We start from the raw sequence: 12636 nt of genomic DNA on the forward strand, positions 1-12636 counted from the left end.
ATTCCTCATACAATGTCTTTCTAAAGCTGAAAACATTTTTTAACGTGAGTTTTTGCACATCAAGTTCAAACCTTGCTGTAACAAATGTCCTCCTGTTTTGTACAGTTTGTCAGCTAGTAAGAGACAAGCAGCTTCTCTCCGATTTTCCTTTTTTGTCACATCTTAACCAAAGTCACAGTGGCACTTGTTGGTTATGTCTGTTGGTTCATACAGACTTTTTTCTGCTGCCTTGCCATAACTTCTGCTGTTTTTCTTATTTATGATTCATGTTTTTTTGTCTTAATAGGGGTATTTTTTACTTTTGTCCATTTCTTTAGTTTGGGGATTTTCCCAAAATCACATCGACGCATGTACAGTAACGATGCAGTCTATTAAAGATTTGTAGCTTGCGTGGGCTGTAAGTCCACATGATTTGTTTCACATGAATTGTATCGAGGCTACTTTTTGTTTCTGTTGGCACTTAAGGGCTGTGAGAGTCTGGTACAAGCTACTCAACTGTGTTTTTGAAGCCAGTACTTTGTCTTCTTTCAAGAAATGAGCAGATGAGATCTGTGAATCTATTAGCTACTAACTACAGCTACTAGCTACAAGAAGACTAAATGGGCCTAATGGCCTACTCTCATTTGTAACTGATAATAAGCTCTTTTTGTTTAAGGTGCTTGACTTGTACTAAGATAAGATCACTTTATTGGCCATATACAAATTCTTGTATTAGGAATTTGTCTTTTCACGTACCCCAACTTGCTCTCCATGAGACACCCAGACAGGGAGAGAAGTCTGGGGTCAGAGCGCAGGGTTAGCCATTTATACGGCACCCCTGGAACAGTTGGGGTTAAGGGCCTTGCTCAGGGACCCAACGGAGTAGGATTCCACGGGATACGAACCGGCAGCCATCCAGCCACAGGCACAGATCCTTAGCCAAAGAGCCACCGTACCGCCCTGTCATACCCAATGGAGGTTTCTTGAGAGAAGTCCCCATAAACATCTTCAAAATATCTTTTTCATATTATAGATTTTGCTTCAATTGTCAATTGAAGATTGTCAATCTGTCAATTGCTTGCAACCATTGACAGATTGTCATTACTGTAACAATAGCACAGAAGCCGTGCAAGTGCTACATTTCAGTAACAAGAGGGAGATTTAATCATTGCTTTATTAACATTTATTAAATTGATAAAAAGCTGTTATGCCTGTGTTAGCCAGAGCTCACAGCCCTTGGTCTCCAGGGAACCCAGGCACATTCACACAAGCAGTCAAGTGCCTCCTGGGGCTGTACAAACGTGCTTCAATTAACAGGTGCTTATTCCATCAGCCTAGCTGGGCAGGATATTTAAATCCTGATCTGTCACTAATCCAGTGCTCTGTCATTGAGCTACTTCTGACCAGAGTAGTGCTTGCAGCACAAGAATCCGCTTTCCATAGGGTCACTCAGCCTGTATTCACAAAATCTAGTCGCAAAAGAATCTCACACATAGGGATTGATGGCAGCCTGAGTGCCAGTGGTACATCAATCAAATCCTAAATCCTCTCTTGCTGCCCTTCCTGTGAGATCCTGATGAAACAACATTCCAGGAGTATTTTTTTCATGCTGTTATTGTAGCACTGGAGTCCCCGTGATCATTTGTATCATGATCTGGGATGGAGGGTGGAACCTAGGGTTCAGAGACCAGTGAACAGACATGCTTGTCCTGGGTGTCTTAGAGGAATGGTACAGAATCCCACAAGATATGCAGGTGGTACCAATACTATTGCTTCCAGTGTTGGCCACACACTATCTGCTACCCTGTGACTTTCACAGTAGACTCCCTGTTGATGAAAAATATATATCGGCATACTATATTTCCCTCCATCATCTCTGTTCAATGAAATGAGTACATCCACTAAATAAAGCTTTTGTCATTTTCCTAACTGTAACTTTGTGAATGTGGTGCAGGTATAATTTATATATTTTTTATAGTATTTGTTCACACTGCCATGAACGCTTTCTGATTAGCTTCAGCCTTTTTTCTTTTTCCCCTTTTGCGATCATGTGACTGGGCAGAGCAAAGTAAGTGACTGTTTCACTTGGTTTCTCTTCCTTCCTCCTCTCTTTTTTAGACGCTGTTACCATGAGCTCGTCGCAGTTTTTTTTTTTTAGTAAGGGCAATTCATTTAAGTCTTTTTTAACGGTTTGATGTTAAAGTTAAAAATGAATAATTAAGAGTTGTGTCTTACAATTAATTTCTGGGATATGGAAAAAAAGAGTCATGATTAATTACAAAGCCAATGAACGAAAAACAGGTTATACAGAGGTATGGATTAGAAGGATAACTGGTAGTACTTCATGGGAAACAACACATTAAAATCTATCATTGTCTTATCATACCAGTTTGTTGCGTGCTGGGAAGTACAAAACGTGGCTGGTACCTCTCTGACGTCTGTGCAGATCCTAAGGTGCTGTCCCTAACCCTCGGTTTAATCTTCCTCGGCCTGTCTTTTAGGAGCGCGCCTGCCTCTCCCACCCACCCCGGCCTGCTCTCTCCTCACTCGAGTGGGCTGCAGACCCCTGAGTGTTTGTCTCGAGAGGGCTCCCCCATCTCACACGACCACGACTTTGGATCGAAACTGGCTTCTGTGCCTGAGTATCGGTACTCGCAGAGTGCGCCAGGTAGGGCACTTACATAGCTCCAAGGGACAGCTCTTTAGAGGCATCATGATGCAGTGCAGCTTCAGAGACTTTAACGAGCATCAGGATTGGAATCCTTAAGATGGTTTTTAAGTTAATGTAACTAGCTGTACTTCTGTATATAGTTTTTATTTTTGGAAAGATATTGCATGCGTCTTGTTTGATATTCTGAAGGCCTCACATGTGTTTAATGTGTCCTGTTCTTTTGAAAACTGCAGGATCCCCAGTGAGTGCCCAGCCTGTGATCATGGCCGTTCCACCCAAGCCACCCACTGTAGTGGCTAAACCTTTGGCCTACATGCCTGCGTCATTAATCACCTCCCAGCAGCCCTCAGGCCATGCCATCCATGTGGTCCAGCAAGCGCCCACAGTCACTATGGTGAGGGTTGTGACTACCTCGGCCAACTCCTCTAATGGCTACATCCTTGCCAACACCACCCCATCGGGAAACTTGCAGAGTGGAGGAGAGAGTTCTGGAGAAGCCAAAGGTACTGAAGCTTATCTATTTTGTTATTCTGGGCAAGGTAAAAACTGCTTAGTATTTCAATTTAAAAATTTAAGGTGGTCAAACAAACATGGGGAAAAAAAATATTTTTCAACCTTGCTCTGATCTCAAATTGAACCTCGTTGTCTGAGTGTCAGCTGCTGACGCCTGACTCTCACCTGACTGGGATTCCCCGAACAGCACTGGCCAAGCACCAGTAGGTTCTGGTTGGCTTGAATCCGCCATTGTATCTTCCAGTTTCCTGACCTGCAGGAAATTCATGTTGCCTGCGGGGTCCCTGTGGATTTGCAGTTTGTGGGTTGTTTCTCCCTCTGATGTTAATGCTGCGTGAGACAGCATATAAAGGGAGGGTGGCTCCAAAGCGATCCCTCCTGTGTTGGTGCAAGGGCTAGTGATAAGCCGGTTTGATTAACAATTGGCAATTTAATTTGGTTGGGGGGGATAATGAATCTGTCATTTAATGCATCATTTAAGATGTTAAGATGCTTAATTAAACTACAGATAAAGTCTCATGCAGGAGTAATATTTTTCTCCCTAGGCTTTTCTGTGGATCCCATTACAGGAACTAAATAACTACACTGAAGTGTTTTTGCTGGATTTGTTAACAAATTATCTAGATTTGTTTCTGTTTGGGAGAAAACAGTTGCTTTCTTCCAATGTACCAATGTACCAGTTTATTGGTCTTTTTTATTTTTGGCATGCAATATCACCTAACCTTTCAAGCATATTTAATTCTGCTTGTATTTGAACCCCTTTCCTACTGCATTCTGCTTGTATTTGAACCCCTTTCCTACTGCACTGTTGTCAGCACAGTTGTTTTCCCTCTCTAATGTGCAGTTGTAAGCCCCATAGATCACAGCACCTTAGAAATAAAACTTTCGGTGCCAGTCCTAAATAAGGGCGCGATATTAACATGATGGTGGTAGACTATAACAGTAAATCAGCTGTGACCCAGCTCAGAGGCAGAGTGGCTTTGAAGAAGCCGAAGAAAATCAAAATCCATAGCTACTCAGAAGGTTTGGTGAGTGGACAGGATCGGTCCCGGAGAAGATGGCCGTGTGACTGAGTGCTGTCTATTGTAGGGGCTGGGGGTGAGGAGAAGCCTGTGGTGACCTATACGTCCATCCCCACTGCCAGCAGAGTGATCCAGGCAGTGAGCAGCCATGTCAGCCAGGCTGGCGGCGGGCAGACCTTTGCCATTGTGCAGCAGGCAGCGCCCATCTCCCTGGGCCAGCACCAGCTGCCCGTCCGACCCGTGACCCAGAATGGGAAGCATGCTCTCCCCATGTCCAGCATCTCCGGCAGTGCTTACGGTACCGTTGGAGTCTTTCATCTTGATCCGAAAACCGTCTTTTTAAACCCATACACAATTAATATAGAAAATGTAACTCATAGTTACAGTGAGTGATTTATAATATGTAAACTGCACCTTCATTTGAAACAGTTAGTCACTAATTTATTGATTGGTGATTATAATTTTAATGTTTCGTGGTCCACATTGAGACGATGCACTCTGGTGTTTTGTAAACACTAGAGTGCATTAAACTTAAGGACGTTATCAAACTAGTCTGTCCATCCATCCATATTCTAGCTGCTTCTTTTTGATTGTGTTAAAAATATTTAATGTCCTGGAGATTAAATTCTAAAATTCATTCAAAAATGTTTGGCTAAGAGTTTTATGCTTAAAAATTATAAATGAGAGGAGGGCTTTTGGCCCCTCTAGTTTGTTTGCTTGCAAGTAGCTAATTGATCTGATGACTTTATCTATTGTGTTTTTTCTTTGTTTTTCAGCCATCACTAACCCACTTCAGATCTTGGCAGCGCAGGCCAGCACCTCCACACCTGTTGTGGTCAACAGGCCACCAAGCGCTGAGGCAGAGCAGCCAGCTTCTGCACTAGGCGAGCCTGAGGCTAAGAGGCCTAAGGTGGAAGAGGACAGTGCAGCCCCTGTTCCTCAGCCTGTCATTGTGGCCGTGACACCACAGCCCCAGGAGGCCACCGAGTGAAGGGCAGCATAAGAGGATAAGACCGGAAATGGCTTTGATCTTTTAGTGTGTTCCACAGTAACAAAAGCCCAAGGTGCCAAATGAATGGAGAAAACCATCACTTGTTGTGTACTTTAAATGTCAAAGAGGGAGGAACAGGCTATTCAAATACAGACAATTGATTGTATAATTTTTGGGAAATGGGTTTTTGCTTTGTAATGAGCAGAAAAATGTATTTGTCCATTAAGCCTTAAATAGTGTTCCTGCTAGTTTTTTGACCTGGAGGGTTTTTAATATAATTAGTCCTTCAGAAAGGGAGAGGAACACAATTCTGTATAAGTTCTCATGAGTAAGAGCATTAATGTTGCTTTTTAATAGGTACCCTTGAAGTAGTGGTATGTAATTTAAGTCGGGTCAGGGTGGGACCAAAATGAATGCAGCTATCGTTGTTCTTTGACATCACTTACTTTTTATAATTAAAAGCATTATCTGTTTTAGGAGGCAGGAGAATCAAAGTATTGTCTCACCTTTATGTGCGAGTATTGTGAATAGCTATTTATGTCCCATTTTATTATTTAAAGTGAGCACCTGGGTTGTCAGGCATGCTTCTTACACAAAAATAACATCTTTACAAATTTAATGGACAGAGAATTGAAGCTAGTCTATTGTTTGCCAGAGCCCTGGGTAGCAGAAGCTGCTTAATGTGGTAAACAGCATTTCTTAGCAAACATACCATTGTCAAGCCTATATAAATGCATTTTTAAATATCACTTACAATTGTCACAGTTTGTGATTTGTCAGTCTAACATGTAGTGCAAACATAAATTCATGTTGAATGTAAAAAGTTTGTTTTTTTTACTTTAGTGGTTCTTTATTTCCACTTTGCCCTTCTGTTGACGTTATTGTAGATACAAAAGAACATAGATTATAACAGGTTGAGCACAACAAGAAAGATGGTTTGTATTCTGGTCAAAGTGTAAAGAACAGATGCTGGGGTAGAATATAGTCCCAAAACCATTAACAGGGAATCTGCAGCATTGTCTATCCCGGATATTGCAGGAATGCCCAGCTATTAGAATAAACATAGTGATTAATTGGCATGGAAAGGAATGCTGCATCTTTAGCAACAAAACAGAAGAAGCAGCTTGAATTTTTGACAGAATCAGTTGCCAGGGAGTCTGAACATTTCTCCTGTTGATGGGAAACTTGATTGCTGGGCTCTGTGGAAGTCTCAGAGTTAGTGTGGTTCATTGGAAAAGTGAGAAAATTGCTTTTTTTACAGGAAATTAATTTAGAGGCTGGCAACTTGATGTGCTTTGATTGCCATCATTATGAAGTAGTGGGTGTAAAAAACAATAGGCAGCTGACCTGCATCCCTCAGAAAAGATACTGAATAAACCACAAGTGAATGTCAATGATTCTGCAGGAAGTTTGGTAAATTTCCTGTTCTGTAAATATTTGTATGTTTTAAACTATATATAGTTCTTGTTTTTGGCTCTTTACTTTTTTATGAAGTACTTGCAAACAGGGCCCTTTGTTTTTGGTTTATACAGAAGCATTTCCAAAAAATTCCAGATTGATTAATTTATCCTGGGTTTTCACCTGAATTTTGATTCATTCATTCAGTTTAAGAAAATACCTGACTTTACATACAGTACATTATGCTAATAAATGTCTACAGTATAAGCAACATTTAAAATAGTTAGTATTAAAAGTGAAATATTACTATAAAAGTTAATATAATGGAAAATATGCAGACACAATACACACACAGTACATGGTTTCAAAATCTGTCAAAAGAAGTTTTGAAGTTTAAGCCACTGTCAATTGCAGTACTTCCCTGGAGGTTTTCATATTGAATGAGCATTCTGGGAAGCTGTTGTGCTATTTAAATCTCAAGTGTAGCCTCAAATGCCATTCCACGATGGCAGATATTGGTGTCTTCACTTCTTTGGTATTCTGTGTCTGCTTTCCAAATTTGAGCCCTGCTGTTTCTCATGTCCTCGGTGATTCATCTTGTTCATGGAGTATTTTCTGACTTTGACTACGTCCAAGATTGCAGGAGCTCTGGAAAAGACACTTTTCAAAAACTATTTCCAGCCTGTGCTACTGAGGCCTCAGAATTCACACACTGAAATCCTCTGTATCAGGCATTTGGCACGGATTTCTAAGACTGGTACATGTATGTACTTAAATATTGTAATGGGTGTAGCTTAAGCAAAATAATCGCCCTAAGTACTTGAAAGAGTATTTAAATGGGCTGATATAAGTTGCCAGCATTAAACTGTTTCTTTAGAAGGAGAAAAATCTTTTTTTAATCAAAGGGTTAGGAGTATAGCAATGTTTTCAGAAACATTACAGCACCTCTGTGTTGATTCTATAGCAAACCATTTTCAATAATGTTACCAGAGCATTACACTTCTTGTACATTCTGGACCTTTGTGAATTTGATTCCTCTCTCACCACCAAAATGAACCTCAGTATTTACCTAAAAATGTGGAGATTTGCACCACTTTGAACAACAAACAAAAACGAAGGGCCCTACAAATAAGGCACAGTGAAAAATAACCCTGCTGACATGTAAAATGTTAAACCTGTCAGGTAACAGATCTTTTAGTAGTGGGATGTGTGCAGCTGGGAAAAAATTCCTGAATTTGACACCGGTATTAAAAGGTGTTTGGGGAAAAAAAGCAAGAATATACCTATGTTAATGGTATTTGCAGTTTCTGTGCTTACCTGGGTTCAGTAACAAAGTGAGTCTGAATGCAACCGAAACATGTCAGAAACAGTAAACCCTTAATGCCTAGCTGTTAGTATTGTTTAAAGATGAAACCCTTTTCAAAATATTTTTAAAGAAATACTTTTGCCAAAACAATTCTTTTAAATAATTTTTCCCCTCCAGACAAGTGCCTTAAACCTTTACTTAATCTCACCTCAAGGAGAAATTTACACCAAGGATGAAATTTTGTAGTACTCTGGTTTATAATTTAGTGTTACATGGAGCAGTATTTTATTTTAAAAGGTGTTATACTTTCAGGGACTCGCGGGCTTTTGAATTTTCCCATTCAATTAATAAAATCTACTCCTATTTTTGCATGCACAATTTTAATGTTGAAAGCTCACGGTATCAGGTAAATGCATATATATCAGTAAAATAACTGTAAATTGTATCAAGAGTAAAATCCTACGCCATGTAGGAATTTGCAATAAACATAATTTTTGTTCTTTTAAAATTTGGAATTGGCAGTTATTTTTCATTTACTGTCCCCACTGATCAGCTCAATCCATGACAATAAGTTTCTAACTAGCATGACAAGAAGATAAGATCTGCATGCACGGTTCTCCCAGAGAGCACTGTCATGCCTTGTATGCTGGCCAGCTCTGGTGGACCTGGGTTTCTTGTGCTCTTGGCTTGGAAAATCTTAGTTGAGGTTGTTTGACAAGGCTTCAAGCACCAATGTTTAGGAGACTCAACTGCTCTGAATGATCACAATTGCCAGTTAAGGCACATGGGAAACTATGCCTTTTAAACTCCGAATTTGTTAATTACAGTCATATTCAATTAGATTGATAATCTATGCTTGTGGTCTACTGAGTCTATTTTCACTTCACTTTTCCTTCTTTTTGGATAATTTATGTGTCCTCCTTGAATGAGAATTCCTGTATGCCTAAGTTATTAATGAAGATATTTCTTTTTACACTAGCCAAGTCCTATTTTGCTTAAGTTTTGCCATAAAATGTATGAAAGCATTTTTCCGGTCACTACAGAAAAGTGTACGAATGAATAACTTAAAACATATACAAATGTATGTGAATGTATTTGCCTTTGTAGTGACATATTGTGTTACTTTCTCCAGCTTGGACCAGTTGGTTCCCCTTTTTAATCTCTCAGGAGAATTGATATCATTTTTTTGTTACAACTTTGCAGCCTGAGGGGCATTGTTTTATAAATCTTATATAACTGTTGTGCCAGAGAGGCCCGTCAGGTTAAGACAACCTTATATAGTTATAGTTATATAGTTCATCACCAATAAAATGACTTTCATTGACACCGTTTGTCCTGGAGCATGTGAGGTTTTAGTCTTTGTTTTAATTGCTTTTCAGTTTAGCTGTGGACAGATTCCTCATCCTGCTTCAGCAAACACACTGTTGTTAAAAGTTAAAAATGAATTAGGATTCAGGACTAACAGGACTGCATATTCAGGAAAATTCAGTGAAGTGCAAGCTCAGAATCTTCTTGTGAATGATTTCAGTGCACCAGGATGCAGGTGGATGCCAGTTTAGTTTTGTGACAGCTCCAGTACATTGTGCACTTGCGGTGTTGAATGCTGCAATACTACAGCTAGTGTTGCATGGTTCAGTGTCTCGTCTGGGCTTGGCAAATTTCTGACTTACTAGGGAATATGTATACCAAATTGGGGGAGGTTCCTGCTATGGGGATCCCCAAACCAGATCTTTTGTCAAGCCCCTTGTTACCTCACACATAGAATATAGGTTTTCCCAAAAATGAAATAGAACTCAAGTGGTTTAAAACATTATAACACAAACATCTGCTCTTATCAATACTTAATAATGTTTAGATCATTTGCAGTCCTAAGGATGTGGAAATGTTTCTTGTAATAGTAGTCATGTCCAGCCTGTAGTTATATTTTTCTCCCCTTTTCGCACCTCAGTGGAAGCACACATTGATGGCAGTGGTGCTAAAGCTTTCTGTTTTCCACTGAGTTCAGAAAAAACACTGTGTTTTTTAACCATATTTAACCAGCAGAAAGTATTTCCGAAATAAACATAATTATAATAATACAATGAAAGTGATGAGTAAAATAAGTTAAAGCGTGGTCATTCACTTCCTTCTATACGTGTTTCAGAATGTACTCGTTCACGTAACTTGTCACTCATTAGTTCCAGCAGAATTGAACTCATAGATACAAGACTAGATAAACAGCCGTTTGAATTTTATTGGCAACTATTTATTAAAAAAAATGGAATCCAGCCGGTGTGGAATTGGCTGGGAATGTGGTCAATAAGATACTGGAAAAGCTGTTCTTATTTCGATTGTTGTTCATCCAAACGTTTGTCCTATAGTTGTCCCTTTATTGGAGTCTATGATGTGAGAAACGTCCATTCAGTGCACACCTTTTTGGTCTTTTAAACTCTGTTCCTGATTATCTCTGAAGTGTTTTGTTTTATATCCTGTTTTTAATGTTTTTGTTAGTGCTCTCAGTATGTCATAATGGGGAGAGGTTTCACCAGAACAACTGTTTTTATTTTCATAACTAGACAGCAGTAGTTTTTATAAACTGACTCATAAATGTTACATTTGTAATTTCTGTGCAGTAGTAAAACAGTATTTTGTGAGTTTATTGCCAGCTTGTTTTAATCCACATTATGAAAAATGTAGTTTATGACCATGGTCTTTTTTTGGGGTTTTTTTGCATTTTATTTTTACAGAAAATGTTCTCTGCAAGTATCAGGAATAGCAGTGTAACCTCCTCTTGCCATGAAAATATGAAAAACAGTAATATGGGGTGTGAATTTGAAATGGTTAAATATAATGTCTATGTGGAATTCCAAGAAGTGACTGAGACAGGCCACCTAAAGAAAGGTATTTCATAACATAAGTGATACTGTGCCCTTTTAAAGTGCAGTGCAGCATTGAAAACTTCAACAAGATATATCTGCCAGATTAGGGGTGTTAATCTAGTTAAGATACTAGATCTTTATGTACTACTGCTTTCAGATAAAACAAGCTTAAAATGGTGCTTTGCAATGCAAGTGCTGAATAAATCTGTATTCAAGACAGGGAAAGAAAAATGGAAGAAATTGGAACGGACTGTCCATAGGCCAATGTTATCCCCTATTGTGCATAACCTTTATTATTTGTTTTAGTGCAGGAAATCACACATATACCTGAAATATCCTCACATTTTCACAAATATACCTGAAATATCCCATTTGCCTCTTGATGTCGATGTTATTTCATTTTGCTTAATTGACATTTACTAAATTTACCAGTGGATAGATAGGGGTTGAATTAATAATATGTTGCATTTGTTTAGTGCATGTCATCCCAACGAGCTTCACATATAGGAGTACAGGATAAGATGCACTTCATCTGCCACTGGTATGCGGCACTGTCCTGGATGATGCATAACAGTTTATTAAAGTGTCAAAAACCCCACTACACCACTTATCAGATTGAGAAGTAAGAAGTTGTTTTGAAATTATTGTACAGAGAGAAGAGCATCACAGAGTTCACCAACACCACTGGCAGCAACAACCTGGTTTTCCTTGGAGGTATCCCAGCCCGTTACTTCCCAGCTAGGCTTCTGAAAACTGGTATTGTTAGGCTACAAGGTGTTAATTCTGCTCCAAATCCGAGCTCATGAAGAACCCATTGTGTTGTGTAATACATAAAATACACTTCAAAGTGCAGTTCTTCAACATGAAGGTTTCGCAGTGGATTTAGTTTTAATGGGCACAAATCTGTCAGTTCTGATCCTCCACTAACAAAATCAAGACCCAGTGCTGCTAGATATGTCACTTTGAAATGCTCACTGTGTCTCAAAGAGATTGAGGAGCTGTGCTTCCTTGTAACAGGAGACTGATTTTAGAATACAACTTTTCAAACAATGTAATGTTCTAGAGATGGTTACATTTTAGAGCTGCAAGAGGGTGTTCATAACTGTTGTGATTATTTCTTTTTGGTTTGCTGTCTGATTTCTTTTCCCTGTTCATGTTATCCATATTATCAAGACGCAAAAAAAAATGTTCAAAAAGGAGATGTGTACACCGAAGGACGTGTTGAGCATTGGGAGAGATCAATTTCTATAACCCTTGAAAAATGATACATTAAAGAGAATTTAAATCCAGTGTGTTTCCTATAGGAGTGGTTCCAACATTGTGTGTTACTTTTTTAGTGTGCTGTCCTGATGACAAACAAGTGTAAGATTATCTGCTCAGGATGAAACATGTTACACAAATTAAAACCACATTCCCAGTGCAGCCACTTTGCAGCAGTAGCCAGTAGCCATTTTCTGTCAGCATTGGAAACATGGAGGACAGCCAAGTCTTCCCTTCACAATTTCTCCGTTATACTATTTCCACATTTCATGCGTTATACAATAACAGAAACTTAGAGAATAAGCCTCAAGCTTTTTGTGCTTATGGTGTTAATTTAAACTTGAGAGCAGGATTCATTCCTATCATAAGACATTGATATAAATTCATAAGCAAGATATTAGTATATGTGAATTGTGTATGCACTAATAAGAATCATCAACAATTTGTATGAATTGAAATAAACTTTTCTTAGTTCAGAACAACTTAATATGTAAAATATATAGATTAGGTTTCTTATGTATTTTTCATGATCTTTATAGCAGGTAGGAATACAGTCTGATGATATAGTATTGTTTCAAAGTACTGTTACATTCCTTACTAGTTTATTAAGTTTCTAAACACTAATTGATCCAAATATC

At 38.9% G+C, this 12636-nt stretch overlaps 1 protein-coding gene across 1 annotated transcript in view; it reads left to right on the forward strand.

The window, feature by feature from the left end:
- foxk1 (forkhead box K1) overlaps nt 1–12027 on the forward strand; it is a 46509-nt gene extending 34482 nt beyond the window's left edge. Inside the window, exons 6-9 of the mRNA XM_006637109.3 lie at nt 2481–2647; nt 2884–3153; nt 4253–4483; nt 4962–12027. Of these exons, the coding sequence (XP_006637172.1) occupies nt 2481–2647; nt 2884–3153; nt 4253–4483; nt 4962–5176 (883 nt within the window). The 3' untranslated portion in view covers nt 5177–12027. The remainder of the gene's footprint in view (nt 1–2480; nt 2648–2883; nt 3154–4252; nt 4484–4961) is intronic.
- Nucleotides 12028–12636: the final 609 nt, after the last annotated feature.

The sequence above is a fragment of the Lepisosteus oculatus genome, chromosome 19 (assembly GCF_040954835.1).
Source record: "Lepisosteus oculatus isolate fLepOcu1 chromosome 19, fLepOcu1.hap2, whole genome shotgun sequence".
Lineage (NCBI taxonomy): Eukaryota > Metazoa > Chordata > Actinopteri > Semionotiformes > Lepisosteidae > Lepisosteus > Lepisosteus oculatus.